General features: G+C 34.3%; 2 protein-coding genes across 2 annotated transcripts; both read left to right on the top strand.

Moving 5' to 3' along the window:
• The first annotated feature begins 98 nt into the window (after positions 1–98).
• On the top strand, positions 99–5797 carry LOC132543481 (centromere protein P-like). The gene is made up of 9 exons (XM_060206987.1): positions 99–163; positions 704–895; positions 1414–1486; positions 1859–1925; positions 2865–2956; positions 3249–3337; positions 3870–4049; positions 4932–5023; positions 5577–5797. The coding sequence occupies exons 1-9, from the start codon at positions 99–101 to the stop codon at positions 5714–5716; spliced, it is 990 nt and encodes a 329-aa protein (XP_060062970.1). The 3' UTR covers positions 5717–5797.
• Positions 5798–9814: 4017 nt separating this feature from the next.
• Positions 9815–21238, top strand: LOC132543474 (queuosine 5'-phosphate N-glycosylase/hydrolase-like). Its single transcript, XM_060206978.1, has 10 exons — positions 9815–9885; positions 12695–12840; positions 13306–13403; positions 15224–15356; positions 16738–16887; positions 17459–17582; positions 18186–18300; positions 18694–18764; positions 19581–19648; positions 20024–21238. Exons 2-10 carry the CDS (start codon positions 12739–12741, stop codon positions 20192–20194), a joined length of 1032 nt encoding a protein of 343 aa, XP_060062961.1. The 5' UTR covers positions 9815–9885; positions 12695–12738; the 3' UTR covers positions 20195–21238.
• The last annotated feature ends 261 nt before the right edge of the window (positions 21239–21499 follow it).

Here is a 21499-nt window from a genome sequence, read left to right as displayed (position 1 = left end):
TTCAAAGTAAATTAAACATATATAAATGAAATAATTTTACATAAATGATACATTTGTAATGAATCAAATAATGATTTCCCCTTTGGAATACAAACAATATGGCGGGAACTGAAAAAGATGGGATGTCCGATGATTTAGCAGATGTTTCACGCAACATAAAAGAGTAAATATCGTTTATGTGCCATTTGTATCAGGAAGTGTTATTTTAAAACCCACTCCGTCTCTCTCGTAGTTGTTATAGCTTCCTAACCTACCATAGTCGATTTCAAAATACGTCCCATCAATGTGTCATCACTCAGTTTCGGAACCCTGTTTTTTTTTTTTTTTTTTCATTTTTATCAAAGTACTGGAGCACCGCCTAATCTGCATATACAAATACAGAATATGTTGATATGTTTTTTAACTGCCGTGTTACGTTAAAGAATTCCATCAAAACAAACGTATCTGTTTTGAAATATGCCTCTAATCTTTCGAATGTCTTCAATGAACTCAGTATTTGTTTTACTGTAATTTATTCTAAGAGGTCGGACACAATTCCGCATATGGGTATACATAACAATACTGCTTTCAGTAATAGATTTGTTACTGTCTAAACATACATATAATGGTGATTTAAACTTTCTTATCCACAGAAAACATAATTACTGTATTTAGTATCTTTACATGTATGAAGGGTTTTAATTCAAAATAAATGTGATTTCAGATTTTCTGATGTTGAAGTTGACAGAGCACTGGAGACATCGATGCAGGCAATTTCAAGCTCTATATCAAAGAAAATGGGTATTCCGTCAAAGCTGATGCAGGAACTGAACCAGTTGGAACTTGATATAGCTACACTGTCTGGAAATGTAACAAGGAAGAAGGCTCATTTGAAACAAGTGAAAAGTTGGTTAAGGTACATAATAAATGATATCGATTACCAGTAGGAATATGCTGAACTGCATGATTGCAATAAGTGAACGAGGGCCATACATAACAAGACCATAGGGTGGGCTTATTATGTAAAAACAATGAAATACCTGTCATTTGTAATTCAAATGATCAGAGATAGGCTTATAACCAGACATTGGTATATTGCTGGATAAATAGGTTAATAAAGACTTTTTAATTTTGAATGACTTACAGCCTAATAATAGCACTAATTCAGAAAGTTATACTGAATGTGGTTGTTGTTTACCTAATCAGATTTACATGGTCAAGAATTAACACAAAATCATTGATAAAGACATTAACATGCAAAATTCATTACTGGTACTTAACACGCTCTTCATATCTGTTCATTGAAATCAGAATTTTACCTATTGAGACTAGTTTCGTGCCTGCAGGTACATTTAATAACAACTGCAATGATTAAAAAAAAAAAGATGAGAAACAAATAATTTTTTTATGGTTGAATATTTTTAATGTTGTCAGAGAAGAGAGTGACAAAGATGAACCATCGTCAACAGCAGAAGTCATCCAAAACATTCACAATCTAGAAGACATGGTATTGTAATATTCATCAAGTCTCTATATACTTGAAGTTAAGGGATGATGTAGACACAAACATTGGGTGATCCGTGAAAATAAGTTGTCAAATAATTGTATGTATGTATTGAACTTGAGATACATTGACATTCGTAATACCCAGAAACATTATAGACCTCAAATTTACTGCCATTGTTAATTAAGAAGTCTCATTGCTTGTCAAATTATTGTGTTGTTGAAATATGACAGCAATAATTTCTATGTGATCATGGATATCCTAAAATTGTCACTAGTTGGCAATTTCTGATAATGTTACTCAGGTCTAGATTATCTGTCTTATTATGAAGCTAGTTTCATGTTCAAACTTCATTGTTGCAATTCTTTGTTTTAGATATTAAGAATGCAAAAGATAACTGGAGTTTGTTTTATGGATTTTCAAGAGGAGACCCTGAAGAATGGTGAGGTTCAAGAATTTTTATAAATAATTTCAACATTCTTGTTTTATCAGTTGATCACGATTAAACCCCAATGTGACTTCAGTTAATTGGTCTTTAACTGTAACCCATCGGTAATACCAGGTCTGTAGCATCATATTTTTGCCAGTCAAAAATTTGACAGAACATATTATGGTATGGCATAGTCAATCAGTTTGTCTGTCAATTGTAAACTGTCTGGACATTTCCTCCCTCAGGTTTAACCCAAGAGAGATAATCACCATCACATGAAGTTTTCCAGATGATTCAACTGTATTTAGGAAGAGAGTAATGGCCTCTTGTTATTTTTATATTGTTAATATTGTTAGGATATTCTCTCTCAGTTTTCACCCAATTTGATAAACTTTATAATTATGAAATGAAATTGTGTGACATTGTGATTTAACATTTTTTTGGAGGAGTTATTAAGATTTTTTTCAACATTTTTATCTTAGCTAGACTCCTCCCTCACTTTTTAACCAATTTCTTTGAAACTTGGTAGGCTTTAAAACCACACCATGAGATTTTATTCTTGTGAAAGCATTTTGATTCAACAATTTGTCAAAATGTCTGTGCCCTTTGTTCTTTACAATCTTGTCCAGTTAATTCTTTTAGCTTTCCAACCATCTTTTTAAACTTGGTAAGCATTAAGTTATTAAAACATAAAACACTGTTTTCCCTCATGACATTTTAACTTATTACCCATTTTCATAGTAGTATTCTTTTCATTACAATAAATTATGAACATTTCTTTGATATGGGATGGGTGTATATTATTCCACCCCACATTTCTTTTGTTAACCCTGGTGTAATACCAGTTGATCCCTGGCAAGATTTAATATGTTAAAATTAATCTTTAGCAAGAGTTAAAGATTTACATGAAAGATTTTAATCTTTTAAATTAATTCAAATTTTAATTTTCAGAAGAAAATCTCACTCAGAAACATTTTGACATCAAGGGAGAATGCAATGGCCTTGAGTTTGAACTGGAGTTTGATACAGAGGAAACATTAATTGTGAGAATTTCCTTTTACTGTATAACAATATAGCTATACATCGTCTCTGAATGTATTTCAAACTGACTATGTTAGGGTATCGTTGAGCAGAAAGAAATACATATTTGTCTGTATCTTCAGTTCTTCCAAAAACTGGTATCTAATGTATTGTCGTGAGGACATTGAACTGCAAAATATATCTATTTCAAAATGTATTTTTAAGATAAGTTTACTAATCTTTAAGTGAGGATGTTGGAGGTAAAACTAAACAATACATGAAAGCAAAACCATTGATGTTTATTTTACTTTTCAGAACGATGAACGATCAGAAATTGACATAAAAGATTTTGTTGCGAATGTCCCACAAGATGTTTGCTTTGAACTAGAGAAGTCACTGGAACGGTTAGTAGTCTCCCTGTAATAAACCAAAGGGGCCAAAGCATTTACACATACTTCTTAACAGTCACGGGAGTGGGCTTATCACAGGACAAAGAAGTAACAATGAAATTTACAAAATAGCATTAGTATGTGGTTGGGCATTGTTGCATAGTGGTAATGTGTTTGTCTTTCACCTAGACAAACACATGTTTCAAAGTTAATTGAAAATGAAAAAAGGTTTATTGAGGTAAAAAGACTGCACTATTTACAATGGTACAGCTTAGGCTGGGATTTATCCCCTTACCAAGATTACAGTGTGGCATTATCTGATTAGATAGCCAGATTACCTGTCTACAAAGCTCACCTTCATATAACAAATACTTGTCTAAAAAGGACACTTTCATTGGATGTTAAACTCTTTAGTAATTAAACTCTACATATAGGTCACCTGTCTATAACAGCCATTTCTCTGTCCACATTCATGGTCTTTATAAGGTTGACTGTACATTAGTTAACTACATTTCATTACATTGCAGTATCTTTCTTTTCCAACCAGGGTTGTCAATGAACAGACCGTTGGAGGATTTTTTCGATTGATTATGCCATACTCAAAATGGGAATCTCATCGACAGAAATTATTGAACCATTTTGCTGAGAAGTATCCTGAATTTGTGTCTGTTTATACAACGGAGACAAATCGTACCTTGACGATTTCGAATCCCAAGTCAAAACATGGGTATGTTTTATGTTGATATCCAGAGTACACTGTTATATTAAAGATAAATGATTATGATCATTGCAGTATAGTGCAAGTGAAAGTATCAGTAGAACTTTTATGAAGAAAGAATACTGCAAAGATACCACAACGATACCACAAAAGTACTACAGATTCCACAAAAATACCAGAGATACCACAAAAATATCACAGAAACCACAAAGATACCACAAAAATACTACAAAGATACCACAAAGATACCACAAAAATACCTCAAAGATACCACAAGGACACCACAAAAATACTACAAACATACAAAAATACCACAAAAGTACTAGATTCCACAAAAACACCACAAAGATACCACAAAGATACCTCAAAAATACCACAAAGATAACACAAAAATACCAAAAATATACCAAAGATACCACAAAAATACCACTAAGATACCACCAAAATACCACAAAGATACCACAAAAATACCACTAAGATACCACAAAAATATCATAAAGATACCACAAAATTACTACAAAGATACCACAAAAATACTACAAAGATACCACAAAAATACCACAAAGATACCACAAAGATACCTCAAAATTACTACAAAGATACCACAAAGATACCACAGATACCACATATACCACAAAAATATCATAAAGATACCACAAAAATACCACAGATACCACATATACCACAAAAATATCATAAAGATACCACAAAAATACCACTAAGATACCACAAGTTATGGTAACTATATGTGATTGTAAGTTACAGTCTGAAATGGTTGAATGGTTGCAAACATCACCTAATACGTCAGATTTTCATCTCTGGAGAGATGCTTTGATGTTGGACAAAACTTCTCTGTAGCTCATCAGAATCTCTCTATTTAATGATATACAGTCCTGTCCTGATGATCAGCTGGGAATTTAACGAGCAGTCTCTAGACAGAGTAGTTCCAAGAATTCGACTGGGTGTGGAAGGAACACAGCAATGTGAGTCAGAGTATTTACATGGGGATTAACTATGTTGAAAGTTTAAGTAGGTTTTTTTTGTTGTTGACAAAAAACCTGACTTGAAATGAAGGAAAGGTGTGATCATTTTAAAGTCAAAGTGACATTCACTTTGAAATCTTAAACACAAACTCTTTCAGACTACTTCTTGTATTTTGTAGTGCATACAGAGCTTTAAATGGGTAAAACTTTTAAGGAATTAGTGATACTGAAGAATTGTTCATAGGAAGGAATGTCAATGGCATGTTATCAGTAAATATGAAACTAATATTGTAATCTTTATAACTGTATTACTCCCAGTGAAATCTGATATATTTTTGTTTGAAATGGACCAAATTACAACCACCTGGTTATAATGATACATGTGCTGATAAAATTCTAATATTCCATCAATTGGATGATTAGTGGTTCTCTATGTATTATGTATGACAACTTTCACTTGATCTGCTCTCTTCACAGCTTTAGTTTGAAATGTTAACAATAAAAACCAATTTTGTGTTGACGGTGACTAATTTATATCTGTTGTAACTTGCAGTGGTGGATTTAGACAAAATGAAAGCTTTGGAAAATGCTCCAGAAAATTTTGAACTTTTAATTGAAGAATTTGGAATTGAGCGAGCAGTAGATGTGATGATCAATTTAATTCAAATGCAGACTACAGAAACAGTCCAATAGACAGACAGACAGGGTCCTTGTAATAAATGTGAGCTGGTCACTGGAAACTAACCGACAGTCAGGGTCCTGGAAATAAATGTCAGCTGGTCACTGGAAACTAACTGACAGTCAGGGTCCTGGAAATAAATGTCAGCTGGTCATTGATGTACAGTGTTGGTCATTGGAAACTAATAGACAGACATTATAGCCTAGTTCCTGTTGTTAAAAGTGAGAATGTTACTGCTGGTCAGTGAAAACGAGAAAGTAGATGGCGAGCTATTTTATAGTTATTAAGTGTTAGGTGAGCATTGCTAGTCAGTGGAAAATATAATGGGCAAATCAATTTGAAACAATGGATGTAAAACAAAACTTTCAAAACTTTAAAAGAAAAGTTGTCTTGAAATATATCCTTGGATGATTATTTCGTGTATTGAATATTTTGAATTATAACTTTGAGGGGAGACAATATTGTTTACAAGATCCACTATAACTTCATGCTGTACATGTACGTACAGTATTGGATAAATTGGTTTGAGATGTTTATTTTGCAGTATATATGCAATGCTATATAACTGATTATGGTTTATAAACAGTATTTTACAACTTAAGTATAAAATGGAGACCATCTGAAATATGTTAATTAATAATGAATTCAACATTTGAAGACTTGTTTTAGGTGTTTTCCATTGATAACTTGTGTAAATTTATACTTGTATTTCACTTTGTTGGAGCCCTCTTTGTTAGGGCCAATATCCACAACAGATTACTCCATACAGAAATCATCCCGATTGATAAAAACAAGATTAATGCTGATTTGGTCTTATACATTAAAAAAATGCTATTGTAGTATAGTATATGTGCATAATTGTAAAGGTAAATATAGATGAAAGTGCTGACAGCTGTCTAATCTTACTTACGTTTTAGTCTTATACATTTAAGAAAGACTATTGTAGTAACATGTACTTAATTGTACAGGTAAATATATATGAATGTGCTGACAGCTGTCCAATGTTACTTACTTTTTAAATTTCCATTCGTAGTTAGTGTACTTATATACATTGTAATATGCAGATACATATTCCAATGAAAATACAGAGTAAAAAGTTCCATACTGATTCAATTTTACTTTAAAAATCCATGACATCGTAACATTATCAAAATACCATTTAAAGTTGAAAGTGAAAATATGACAAAAAACCATGTAACATTAAGTAGGAGATAGCAAGCATTAAAGGTTGACATAACATACATTATCCTGTCTCTGTTATGTACCACTACAGATCTACCGAGGGGAATTACCTGTGCTCGCTTTTGTCTTTGATGACAAAAGGAAAGATATAAAACATCATCAGCATCTCACCATTCAGGTTTGGACTTATTGCCTGGTGAACAGTCAGGGTCATTTTAAGGTCGGATCTTCTTGTAGTAGCAGGTAGCTACATACAGGAGCCCAATCACATGCCGTCCAGAACAATAAAGGTGAAGTGTCTTACCCAAGAACACACCCACATCACGGACCGGTTTTTTATTCTAAGCTTCCTGAGAAACACAAACTGCTCTGGGAAGAAAGCAGACAAACCTTGAATCTGCACCAGAAGTTACAATTATGTAGGCCAAAACTTTTAACAACAGAGTTATCGTCCGTCCCAACACCTCCTCCTCCATTGTGCCAGCCTCAAAGCTTCACAAAATATTGACATCAGCTTAATAGATCATCCATTTCAAGTAAGTGAGTTTGAGAGCAGAGGTCTGATTTATTTGAAAAGAATATAACCAAAAACAGTCTTTTTGTAAGGTGGATACCTACATTTTACTGAACAAAGAAAGGATCATGTTAAGCCAGGACAAAGTTTGAGGTTAACAGGATCTTAACTTGTGTTGACAAATGCAGATTTGTCCAAAGTTTAAGTCTGTGGAGACCATTGCTTTTTGGTATAGTACAATTCATATGGGTTTATATCAACTTTCTTCATTATACTGCAGTTTTGAAACGAGCTTTAACTTATGTTTATCACCCTTGTTGACTTGGATAAAAGTGCACGAGGGGTCTCACTGTGGTGGTGGTGGTGGGGGTGAAGTGGAGTACCCAGAGAAAATCCATGTAGTCAGGCAGGTGACCCCCATACCTTTTCACATCTGTTTCGGATATTGCCAAGGTGAAACACAAGTGTGTTACTATGCCACCCAACCACAATTTGTTTGCTTGCTAGTGATATCACCCTGAGAAAAGACAAGGTCATTTTGGTATGTAGCAGCTAATGACTATATCACTAACAACATGCAGGAGGCCAACAGCATGTTTTCCACACCAATAGGGTTAGTTTGTATAGCACAAGGACATGGTCAAAACAGCACAGAACCTTCTGTGATCTCGGCTTTTGAGGAGACACCAGCCACTCCATGTTGTTATTAAACCACACATCTGAGGAGGTACAGTGCAAAGACATTTCCTCCAGTTATTATGCCTCATTGTATAGATTATATAAAACACTTCAATTTTCATGGACTTTTGAAGTTCAAATGTTGTTGACTTCGATCGCATAAACATAATGTCTTTGGAGTAACATCTCTGCTTCTCCTTGACATAACGTGAACTGACCTTTATCTACTTTGTGAAAAACTTTTCTGGGACATTCTGGAATGGTGTTGTCAGTCTCTCCATCTATCATACATTTCAATTGTTAGGAGATCTCTCTTTCTTTTTCAGCTCTATCAAACTTTGTATGCTTAATCACCATGACATGGAGTTGTGTTTTACAGAATTGATTAGGCATTTTCAATATCAGAATATTGTCCAGAAATTTCCTCTCTCAAACTTCATCTAATCTCCTTCAAACAAGGTAGACATTTTAACTATGACATGAATAAAGTTTGACTTCCAAAAGTGTCAAATAGACTCAGATTTCAAAAATCTTCTTCTCAACACCCAGATAAGGAAGAATCAAATGCTCTTCATGAAAGGAAGCATCCTAAGCTGCTTTATGAAAATTATCAATGTCATGGTGCCAGGGTCTCACATTGCCCCCTAGGGAGTGGGGTAAAGTTTACTATAGTTTATATAGGAAAAATAGATTTTTGGGCATAGTTTGTTTACTTTCTATTGGACATATTTCAAACTTGGTCAGAATTATGAATGAAAGATGACAGCAGAATGAAAGATGACAGCACAGCATCTTTTTCATTGCAATTAAAAAAATGAAGAAACTTTTCTGATTTTTTTTTTTATATCAAGATTGTTCTCTTCTCTCATTCCAAAACTGAAAACATTTAGTATTCAAGTAAAGGAGTCAAAATAAGTTCTCAAACATCTCCCCCAGCCAGAATTACACTATCTAGGAGTATTCTGTAGTTGATTTTATTTAAACATATTTCAATGAACAATTTCAATGGGATTGGGCACAACTTTTCAAACTTATATCAAGCCCTTTCCACATAGATTTTGACAAAATACATAATGACAAGACAAAACGACATGTTTAAATACAAAATTACATGGAGAGAGAGAGAGAGAGAGAGTCATTTATACAATTTATGTTTCTAAATGTAAATCAGTCTCTCTTAAACCGGACCACATTAGTATTAGTTACACTGTACATTTTTAATTGATAATGAAGATTAATATTAAGAAATGCTTTAAGACATTGGTATCGGTTTTGCATCGTGACATCTCCCTGGGAACTGTTGAATTGTATTTTTTAGAAATGGATTTATTACACATTTCACTCAAAGTAATAGTTGGCTGGATTGACTTCTATATTTTTCTTCTCTCCGCTATGTTTTCCTTCAAAAATACAACGAGAACAGAGAAAAGTGTACTTAGAGATTTATCCAGTCTAAGCTGGATAAAGTAAAAAGGCAGAGACGTCTCTGGAAAAAGGTGTCCATTTGAGGAGCATTTTGATTTTTGAACGTGAAAAGGAATGTTGTGGGATTTAGGGATTGATTTCGATATATAAGTTGTCATTAACATTATATTTAGATGGGAAATATAAATTTTACTGCCGCGCGACTGACCCTCTTGTAACAAACCAGTCCGAATTTTTGGGAAAATGATTTCTAATTTTAGAACATCACCGGAAGTAAGCTGCACATGTTCGGCGCTAAGCCTCTAGTGTTTTAACAGTGTACTGGCTGATAAGAGACTTGACAACGTATACGATACGTTTCATCGTCGTCGACAGATTTTACAGGTATGAACAAAGGTTTGATAAAACATTGTAATACGTAACGAGGGAATTATACGCGAATCTTAGCTACTGAAGGGAATACCTGTAACAATTGTATCAGTCAAAACAGGTTACTATGTTTCATTGATCACCTATATTGGTCATGGAGATATCATAATCTAGATAGGAAAGATGACGTTAGAGGGTATGTGGCCACACACGTGGCTGAAACCTTATCAGAGCGGTGACGAGTGGCAGATAGAGTAGTTGTAGTACGGATAAATGGCATTCCAGCTATAGGCTATCGCATGCACTCGTATCTGGAACACCAACCCATGTAGAATCCACAGTCGAATAATCATAATGTGTAGTGTACTAAGGCTATTTTACTTGGGTTTTGAATATTCAAGATACAAGTGCCTGTAACTATATAGGCATTTCTGTTTTTCTTATAATTTTATCACTTGCTCAGCATTTATTACAATCAAACCAGTTTGTTTCCCTGTATATTATTTATTTATAGAAGACAGAGTTTAATACATTGTACATCTCTACAAGACAGCTTACAGTGATGTTACCTGAGCTCTGTCTATCATATATCTGGCATTGTTATCACTAAATTTAGCAATGTGCTTGTGTTCATTTTAGGAATCAACTAGTCTGAAGGTCTTTTGAACTATTTTCTCAAGAATCACTACTTATCATTTTTAAACTATTCTTTAGAAAAAAAGTCTTTTAGAAAGCTTATTCAACTTATTGAGAAAAAGTTATTAAAAGATTTGAACATATTTGACCTTTGTGACCTAGAAAGTGGATCTAAATCATTCAGGTTAAGAAACTTAGCTAGTAGTCCTTTTTCCCAGAACAATAGTTAAATATCAGGATCCTGGACCTCTTTTCCCCAGAACACTAGTTAGATATCAGGATCCTGGACCTCTTTTCCCCAGAGCACTAGTTAGATATCAGGATCCTGGACCTCTTTTCCCCAGAACACTAGTTAAATATCAGGATCCTGGACCTCTTTTCCCCAGAACACTAGTTAGATATCAGGATCCTGGACCTCTTTTCCCCAGAACACTAGTTAGATATCAGGATCCTGGATCTCTTTTCCCCAGAACACTAGTTAGATATCAGGATCCTGGATCTCTTTTCCCCAGAACACTAGTTAGATATCAGGATCCTGGATCTCTTTTCTCCAGAACACTAGTAGTAGATATCAGGATCCTGGACCTCTTTTCCCCAGAACACTAGTTAGATATCAGGATCCTGGACCTCTTTTCCCCAGAACACTAGTTAGATATCAGGATCCTGGACCTCTTTTCCCCAGAACACTAGTTAGATATCAGGATCCTGGACCTCTTTTCCCCAGAACACTAGTTAGATATCAGGATCCTGGACCTCTTTTCCCCAGAACACTAGTTAGATATCAGGATCCTGGACCTCTTTTCCCCAGAACACTAGTTAAATATCAGGATCCTGGATCTCTTTTCCCCAGAACACTAGTTAGATATCAGGATCCTGGATCTCTTTTCCCCAGAACACTAGTTAGATATCAGGATCCTGGACCTCTTTTCCCCAGAACACTAGTAGTAGATATCAGGATCCTGGATCTCTTTTCCCCAGAACACTAGTTAGATATCAGGATCCTGGATCTCTTTTCCCCAGAACACTAGTTAGATATCAGGATCCTGGACCTCTTTTCCCCAGAACACTAGTTAAATATCAGGATCCTGGACCTCTTTTCCCCAGAACACTAGTTAGATATCAGGATCCTGGATCTCTTTTCCCCAGAACACTAGTTAGATATCAGGATCCTGGACCTCTTTTCCCCAGAACACTAGTTAAATATCAGGATCCTGGACCTCTTTTCCCCAGAACACTAGTTAGATATCAGGATCCTGGACCTCTTTTCCCCAGAACACTAGTTAGATATCAGGATCCTGGATCTCTTTTCCGCAGAACACTAGTTAGATATCAGGATCCTGGACCTCTTTTCCCCAGAACACTAGTTAAATATCAGGATCCTGATCCTCTTGGTTGTTATTAAAAGAGGACTACTGTGATCTTGAGAATGAATCAAGGTCAATTATTTGAACAAACACTGTATCCTTTCATCCCAGCATTGGCCTCTTGGTTACGGAGAAGCTGCTTAAAGGGAAAAAAATGAAGTAAGACAATAGATGTTGTGCCACAGTATAAGCTCACTTGTCCTGTAGACAGGTGAAGTAAGACAATAGATGTTGTGCCACAGTATAAGCTCACTTGTCCTGTAGACAGGTGAAGTAAGACAATAGATGTTGTGCCATGGTATAAGCTCACTTGTCCTGTAGACAGGTGAAGTAAGACAAAAGATGTGCCACGGTATAAGCTCACTTGTCCTGTAGACAGGTGAAGTAAGACAATAGATGTGCCATGGTATAAGCTCACTTGTCCTGTAGACAGGTGAAGTAAGACAATAGATGTTGTGCCACGGTATAAGCTCACTTGTCCTTTAGACAGGTGAAGTAAGACAATAGATGTTGTGCCACAGTATAAGCTCACTTGTCCTTTAGACAGGTGAAGTAAGACAATAGATGTGCCACGGTATAAGCTCACTTGTCCTGTAGACAGGTGAAGTAAGACAATAGATGTGCCATGGTATAAGCTCACTTGTCCTTTAGACAGGTGAAGTAAGACAATAGATGTTGTGCCACGGTATAAGCTCACTTGTCCTTTAGACAGGTGAAGTAAGACAATAGATGTTGTGTCCTGGTATAAGCTCACTTGTCCTGTAGACAGATAAATTGATCACATACAGCCCAGGCTATGTTGTCTTTATGCTGATTTGTTCTAGAGGTGTTTCCAGTTGATGTTCTTATAGAAGCACAGTAACACATCATGGAGAACGTTGTGATGCCGAGGGATACTGGGAGGTTGATTGCAGAGACAAGCAAAGATGTCAAGGTCAAAGGTCACGGAGTACAGAAACTTGCCAAGTTGGTAAGAAGGAATGACATTCAGAAAGTGAAAAAGAAGTTGATAATGAAGTAGCATGTGTAGAAGAATATTTTGTTCTGATGATGACAAAGGAGAATAATTATGGACAGTTTTCAATTTTGTTCTGTTTTTTTTACCTTTTAACAAATACCAAAACCAGAGCATCATTATTTCAACTGTGCAAAACTATGGCAGTTAAATGTACCGTAATGTTTTACAGCTGTTGGTAATTTTTGCCTTCTTAAGCATTTGTTTATATATTAAGTGTGTTATCAAAAGTCTCTCTGACATGTTAAAGGTCTGCTGAGTGAAATTTATGTAAATTATTGTTGATGACATTTAAACATTTTGCAAAAGGTCCTTGTATAATGTTGTAGGTTTGACATTCAGTTCAAGTGTTGAGAATTTCTTGTTTATTTATTCTGAAGTATTAATTACCGTAAGAAGTAATGAAGTTTTGTTGAACAGATGTATGAATGTGTGAAAACAAAGACATACACAATTCAAAACTGGAAAAGTGACCACGAACTAAACCCAAAAGTCATGTCCAAAGCAGAGGTAGACTGGTAAGTAAAACAGTTCAAAATCAGCACCCAGAAAAAATAAAAATATAACAGAGGAAATATCAGAGGAAAAAATAACAGAGGAGAAAATAAGAAAAAACATGAAAAAGAAAGAAAAACAGGGAAAATAAAAAAGGCAGGAAAAATAAGAATAAAAGAGAAGAAAATTAATATAAGAGAGAAAAAAGTAAAAAAAATAATAGGAAATACGAAAATAACAGGAAAATACGAAAATAACAGGAAAATACAAAAATAACAGGGAAATATGAAAATAACAGAGGGAAATATGAAAATAACAGGAAAATATGAAAATAACAGGGAAATACGAAAATAACAGTGGAAAATTCGAAAATAACAGGAAAATATGAAAATAACAGGGAAATATGAAAAAATACGAAAATAACAGGAAAATACGAAAATAACAGAGGGAAATATGAAAATAACAGGAAAATATGAAAATAACAGAGGGAAATATGAAAATAACAGGAAAATACGAAAATAACAGAGGAAAATACAAAAATAACAGGAAAATACGAAAATAACAGGAAAATATGAAAATAACAGAGAAAAATATGAAAATAACAGGAAAATACGAAAATAACAGAGGAAAATACAAAAATAACAGGAAAATATAGAAAATAACAGGAAAATACGAAAATAACAGAGGGAAATATGAAAATAACAGGAAAATACGAAAATAACAGAGGGAAATATGAAAATAACAGGAAAATACGAAAATAACAGGAAAATACGAAAATAACAGGAAAATACGAAAATAACAGAGGGAAATATGAAAATAACAGGAAAATATGAAAATAACAGAGGGAAATATGAAAATAGCAGGAAAATATGAAAATAACAGGAAAATATGAAAATAACAGGGAAATATGAAAATAACAGAGGAAAATACGAAAATAACAGGAAAATATGAAAATAACAGGAAAATATGAAAATAACAGGGAAATATGAAAATAACAGAGGAAAATACGAAAATAACAGGAAAATACGAAAATAACAGAGGGAAATATGAAAATAACAGGAAAATAAGAAAATAACAGGAAAATACGAAAATAACAGGAAAATACGAAAATAACAGAGGGAAATATGAAAATAACAGGAAAATACGAAAATAACAGAGGGAAATAGGAATATAGCAGAGGGAAATACGAAAATAACAGAGGGAAATAGGAAAATGCATGTGTAAAAGACGTGATAAAGTTTCCATTGTGCTTAGTGCTTTCTGGTTCTCTGTTACATGGAATTTCTCACCTGACTATGATGCTGATACATGCATATTAAAAGAAGTGGATGACATATATATATATTCTTGTATGAATGTATATTTCCAAAGCTCTGTTTCTTTTGTTTGAATTGATTAATGTGAAAAATTCAAGTGAAGAGTTGACTGTATTAAACAGGACATAACTGTTTCTTCCTTCAACCTGGTCCTTTACTTCTATACTGTGGGACTTCTCCAAACACACCAGGTACAGAACATGTATATTTGGCTGGTTAAGGGTGGGTTTGTTTTGAAGACGTGAATGAAGTTGACCAAATCTGAGCTAACACGAGCTGATTCTGTTCTGCTTAGAACATTACCCATTCCTTATGTTTTTTTCATTTATAATGCTCATATATCAGAGTTACTGAATGGAGAGAGAAATTTCTAAGAAGAAGAAATATTTTAGGTGAAATAAAATGAATACATGTATACAATATGTGAACTGACTTGAGAAGAAATCTCTACATTGGTTTTTGTCCTGCCCTCATACTTTGTATATTTTTTTATTCCTTGTTTATAGAAATATTAATTAATTTTGCAGGGTTTTTGTGGCAGACACCTTAAATTTCTCATTTTGGTCAATGGATGACTCGAAGAAGTTCAAGGTGACATACAAGGGCAAAGGGTATACTGGTTATTGGTCATGGGTGGCAGCTCTCAACCGTGCACTAGATGTAAGTTCCTGTAACTATGGTAACTTTAATGCATGGTTTATGATGAGTCCTTATCACTGTTGTGACAGCCTTTTCTGGCATAGTTTAGTTCCTGTTTGTATCAGCTGCAGAGCTGGCGGACACTAAAGGATCACTTTGTCTGTCGTCATGTGTCAGCGACAAGCTTTTCCGTTATGCTTTGAGTTATCAAAATGAAATTAAGAATATGGCTTCTTGTTGGAAGGCTACAGATTAAGTATGATTTCCGGCTGTCTGTGACCCTTCTTGGCAGAGTAATGCCCCTTTGAACTTAGAAAATTCTCTGGGAATATTGTTTTCTGGACTTTTTTGGGTTATCCTTTAAGTTATTGCAATGAAATTTGGTATATGGCTTCTTGGTGGAAGATTACAGATCGAGTTTAATTCCCAGCTCTCTGTGACTCATCCTGATGGAGTTATGCCCCTTTGAACTCAAATTCTTTGGGAATATTGTTTCTGGAATTTTCTTGGTTATACTTTGAGTCATCAAAATGCAATTTTGTATATGAGTTCTTGGTCAAAAGTTACGCACCAAGTTCCCTTCTTGGCAGTCTGTAATCCTTCTTGGCAGTGATATGTCCCTTTGAACTTGGAAAATTTCTCAGGAATATTGCTTTGCAGCTTTCCCTTTATGCTTCGAGTTATAGAAATGAAATTTGGTATTACAACTTTATGGTTGAACGTTGCACATCCAGTTCAATTTCCGTGTGACCGTGACACTTTATGCAGGCGACACATATAGTTCTGAGGAATTCTTGTATTTGTTATAGATGGAAATGTTGAACTGAAAGTGAATAGTTTGGTTGCAGAATGAGAAGTTGCAGATCAAATATAGATCCTTATTCATGTATTTTTTCCAGAGTTATGGCCCTTGGAATTGGTTATGTTTTACACTAATTTTTTGAGTACTGGATGGTGCTTTTGTACTGAAATTTGATATGTAGTTGTATTGTTAGAAAGTGTAGGTAAAATTCGTACTTTGTTCTGGTTGACTATTTTCCTTTTTTTCAGAGTTATGACTTGAGATAGATGTTATAGGATTTCAAATATTTTAAGACATTTTTTGTTGTTTTCCTTTCTTTTTTGTTTTTTCTAGGGATATTGAAATAAAATTTGCAATATAGTTGTAATATTTGTACATGGTCACCTTTTAATTAATTTCAGCCATCAATCTTGGGGCACCAATACTTTACACATCTTGAAAAATCATGAGAACATATCTTAAAACATCAGTAACACCAAAAAGCTCCAGACTTGGTTACAGTGAGAACATACATGTTACACTGACACACCTAGTCTATTGATTAAGTCTGAACTTTCTTCATTACATGAGAGTCTGAGAACACCAACACTTGTTTTACAGAATGGTATTCCTCTGACAGACCCTAATTACTATGCCAGTGTTAGTATGGAACAGCTGTGTGATATATTTAAGTCGGACACAGATTACGATGTACCAATGTTAGAGGAAAGATTGCAGGTCCTGCAGGAAGCAGGCAAAGTCCTACTGAAGGTATGCTAGTGTCACAATACGTCTGTATTTTATGTACAAATTTTTGAACAGTTAGAGGTAGTACTCCAGTACTATACTGTGACGTAGTGAAATACCATGTATGTTGAACATTAAAATAATCAAATGCTTTTATTTCTAGATTTTGATGATATCTTTCTATACAGCATTCCCACTTAAAAAGAAGTGAAGGCAAACATATATATGCTTATTATGTATGTCTTTTTCTATAAATACATGTTCTTCCATTTTTCTGATTCCAACTTTATCAAAGTTGAAGGTACATGTACTGATATATGACCTTGTTTATACATCTGTGTGTATACAAGTAAAGCTGTTCCTTATTATTGTTTTAGCCTTATCTTCTTAACAAAAATTGAAATTAAGAATGTGCAAAAAAGTGTATATATTTTCACATCAGTATTTTAATCGAGAGAAAAATATTAAGAAAAAGACCAAGTTTGGTATAATTGTCATCTCTGTCAATGATCTATTGGTATAAGTATGTTTGTGGTATCAGATTATATAACTGATCTATTTAACATAAAACTTATACTTTGTATTTTTATTGTAGAAATATGATGGAAGTTTTGTAAACTGTATAGAGAAATGTGATAAAAGTGCTCAGGCATTGATGCAGCTGGTGGTCAGAGATTTTCCATCCTACAGAGACGAGGCAGTCTATAACGGCAAACAAGGTGAGCTATTGTAATAGGAGATACGATCTCTGTCACTCAGCTGACGGGTTGGTGTGGCTTGTATATACTGTTAGATACGATCTCTGTCACTGAGCTGACGGGTTGGTGTGACTTGTATATATTGTTAGATACGATCTAATACTGTCTCTGTAACTCAGTTGACGGGTCTGTGTGGCTTGAATATATTGTTAGATACGATCTCTGTCACTCTGTTGACTGGACATGCTTCTATGGCTAAGTAGATTATCACGTCAGTGACCCAGGTTCGATTCCTGGTTTGGGCGTACAACAGGAATGTGTGTTTTCCCTGTTCTGTTGCACTTCATCTCATAACAGGTATGTTCACACATTTTTTAAAATTCTGAATACATGTTGTAACATTTCAAAATTTGCAAGGATAAAGTGTAGTGTAATGCTGAACATCATTATAAGTTAGATATATACATCTCGTTAACCTGAAAAGGCATCATTTTGTATACAATATAAAGATGTTTATACAGAGAAATGTTCTATACAGGCTATATAAGTTGGTTCTCATTCTTTTTTCTTCACTTTTAATGTTGAAGTTATCTATCACATGGCTTTGTTTTATCTCCATTGTAGTTGCATTTTACAAAAGAGTACAGATTTTGATTGCGGACATTTGGGCTTGTTTTGAGGGGAAAGGTTATGGAGAGTTTCACGATATTGACAGCATAACCATGTTTGCAGATTACAGGTACATGTACTACAAAATTTGTTATATTTGAATGTTGTCTCTTATATAATTGTAAATTGGGTCTGACAACTTCAGATTTAAGCTATGTACTTCATAGACCATGAGTCAGGAGAGCATTACAGCACAGGTTACGAGTCGAGAGAATTTGAAAAGTTCGAGTCCTGAGAGTCTTAAGACCAGAGGACTTGAGAGATAATTGAAGCATATGGATACAAGTTTTAAGAAAGTGTTGTTATTTGATTTTAGGATATATTTTACTTGTTTTGATTTCATAGTACATGTAGATTGTGGATCAGCATTGCCAGGCATGGGTTAAAATACAGTCACTTGTCCATATCAGATGTAGTGAGATGTGTGTACTGATGAACCTCCTCATATCTTCTTTGTTCGCAGGATTCCACAAGCTTTGGTCTACTTTGGTGCTATAGAATATTCTGAAGACCTTGCAGAATATATGAAAGCAGGTCAGTATTTCAGAAGTTAAATATTTAACGTTTTGTCACAAAGTAACAGAAAATGGAGGATAATATTACTGTCTATATTATACAACAGAGACTGTATACTGTATCCTGTAATAGTATTCTACTTCTTACACGGAATCAGGGGATCTGTCTGCTAAAACAACTACCTATTTGTGTGGGTTTATTACCAAGCATGGACTTATTGTCAGAAAAATACTCTAACATACTTAGTTTGCTGAAAAAGTAACTTTATTACACGATATATTTCTACCTCATGACTTTTGTTTTCTTTCATGTTTTGTTTCTTTTTTTTTTAAATTGTAATAGGTAAAATGGTTTTGATTTGTTCTATTATTCAGTGGAAATCATCATTTACATTGTAACCATTACGTAACTTATGGTACGTATAACCTGAGGTTCTGAGGATGGCATACCCAGTATGCTGAAACATGTCAACAATTAAATGCTACTGGTAATCTGCCTAAGGTGTTGTCTGGTGCTGTCAACATTTCTTGGTACCGAACTCGGTATTCCTTTTTGTAATCTGCCTTAGGTTGACTGCTGAACTTGCGGAACTGGAGCGCCGGACATTGGATATCATTTTGTTTGTATTATCGTACATAATGTTTTGTGTATTTGGTTAGGTAATGATGTCCTTCCAGATTGATATACATTTTTGTACACCAATGCTTACAAATTTATTAAAACTAAAAGATCAACTGATTATGTCAACTATGTTGATCTACTGTAAGGAATTTAGTATTTATAATATATCACCACATGTTATCCTTGTAACCTTTTACTTTTAACTTTGAACAGACAAGATGATGGAGACTAGTGACCGGTATGAGACAGAGATCAGGGGTTGCAGTATATGGGCCACTGAGGTAATTGTTACTGATCTATCAAGCTGACTGAATAAAGTTTTAAAAATATTTCTAATTGTTTTATTTCTAAAATAGGAAACCATATTTGTATAGGTTTTGTTGACTTTTGCTGTAAATATACTTATTTTGGTGCAATCAAAATTAAGCACAATTTTGGACATATTAGCACCAAGTCAAATTTGGGAAATGATAATTGTTTTTATATCAACATCAGAGAGAAAGTGCAAATTAACACAAATTTGTTGACATCTATAAATAAACAATTAAATGATAAATATAGAAAAATTCCCTTTATATATACTTTGTAGTGTAAATCAGGGATAATACATTGTAGTTATTACATATTTGATATATGACTTTTCTGTGTTCCTACAGTTAGTGTGCGAGGAAGCGAAGAAGTTATTGAAGGAGGATGCTGAGACTAAAGATTCTCACATCAACTCCATCATCATTGACCATTATCTCTGGGACTATCGACGCGATCATGCAGATGACCCAAAGATGGCCACCATTCCATTCCACAAAATACGTTGCATATATTACTGAATCAGTTTTTACTGTCAATCTTTTTTTTTATCTGCAAGGTCAAGGTCAGAGTGTTTCTAAAACCCAGCTTATAAGTGCTCCAAGTGTATATGTTTATAAAGGTAGATCTGACAAGGTGACATTCAGGCTGTTCCTAGAACCCAGCTTATGAGTGCTCCAAGTGTATATGTTTATAAACATAGATCTGACAAGGTGACATTCAGGCTGTTCCTAGAACCCAGCTTATGAGTGCTCCAAGTGTATATGTTTATAAACATAGATCTGACAAGGTGACGTTCAGGCTGTTCCAAGAACCCAGCTTATAAGTGCTCCAAGTGTATATAATTATGTATCTGACAAGGTCAAGGTCAGAATGTGTGTTCCAGATGCTGAACTTATTAGTGCTTTCAGATACACATTGGGATATCTGTCAAATTCATATACATAACTGAAGTGTTTATTTTTAGAGAATTTTGTTTTTACTTAATATATTTGACTTTTATAGGATGTTTACACTTTTCAGATAAAAACATATGTTTTGCTTCCCATTCTGTTAACAAAACTAGAAACAAATAATAATGTTTTGTTTGGTTCTTCAGTAATTTCTGGGTTTTTAATTATATACAATGACTGCTTTACCTACAGGAGATTCTAGTTTCTATCATAGATAGGTTGGACTGTATTATACATAGAGAGATTCAACATTCCATTTATCATTTGTCATTAAAACCCGTCTTACTGTATGGCTGTAATTGTATATGATTGATACATGCTTGTGATGATAACACAATAAAACAGGTAAAGTACTCCAATAGATAGGGATCTGCTGAAAACCTGTCAAACATCCCGGACATTTCTGTAGCTTATAGGAATGGATCTACTGAGTCAGAGCCTGCCAATTAAAGATCCAAGAAATTGGTATAAAATAAGACTGGATCAGTAGAGTGTTGAATCATAGCAACAGAGCTCCAGTTGGAAAAGATAAGATGGGTTGTATTGTCTCAATGTTTTGTTATGAGCAATTTCACACACCATTGGTTTAGAGATGTTTTGTGTTTATACCAACATGGGTAATTTTGTAACTGTTATAATTATTTTGTAATAAATTCAACAGATCATATCAATGTGTTACATTATAGATATGTTATCTTTACTACAAACTTTCAACACTGTATTGGCAATAGAAGTGCTACTTTCACAATCTGTTTTGCTCTTAGCTTACCTGGCCCAAAGGGCCAAATGAGCTATATGGATACTGCTGCCTCCATCGTCCATTTATCGTCTGTCAACTTTTCCTACAAAACACTACTACATGTAGTGATGAAC

This window comes from Ylistrum balloti, unplaced genomic scaffold, assembly GCF_031769215.1.
Source record: "Ylistrum balloti isolate Yb309-2 unplaced genomic scaffold, AGI_CSIRO_Ybal_v1 Utg369756, whole genome shotgun sequence".
Taxonomy (NCBI): domain Eukaryota; kingdom Metazoa; phylum Mollusca; class Bivalvia; order Pectinida; family Pectinidae; genus Ylistrum; species Ylistrum balloti.
The sequence above is the reverse complement of the archived record's forward strand: the minus strand, read 5'-3'. Positions and strand labels throughout refer to the sequence as shown.

What these genes read in the sequence shown, in the direction of transcription:
- LOC132543481 (XM_060206987.1), top strand. Translation starts at nt 99, where the DNA reads ATGGCGGGAACTGAAAAAGATGGGATGTCCGATGATTTAGCAGATGTT. An exon ending in CAAGTGAAAAGTTGGTTAAG is followed by an intron (nt 896 to 1,413) that starts GTACATAATAAA and finishes TAATGTTGTCAG; the next exon opens with AGAAGAGAGTGACAAAGATG. An exon ending in TTCACAATCTAGAAGACATG is followed by an intron (nt 1,487 to 1,858) that starts GTATTGTAATAT and finishes TCTTTGTTTTAG; the next exon opens with ATATTAAGAATGCAAAAGAT.
- LOC132543474 (XM_060206978.1), top strand. Translation starts at nt 12,739, where the DNA reads ATGGAGAACGTTGTGATGCCGAGGGATACTGGGAGGTTGATTGCAGAG. An exon ending in CTCTCAACCGTGCACTAGAT is followed by an intron (nt 15,357 to 16,737) that starts GTAAGTTCCTGT and finishes CTTGTTTTACAG; the next exon opens with AATGGTATTCCTCTGACAGA. An exon ending in CAGGCAAAGTCCTACTGAAG is followed by an intron (nt 16,888 to 17,458) that starts GTATGCTAGTGT and finishes TTTTTATTGTAG; the next exon opens with AAATATGATGGAAGTTTTGT.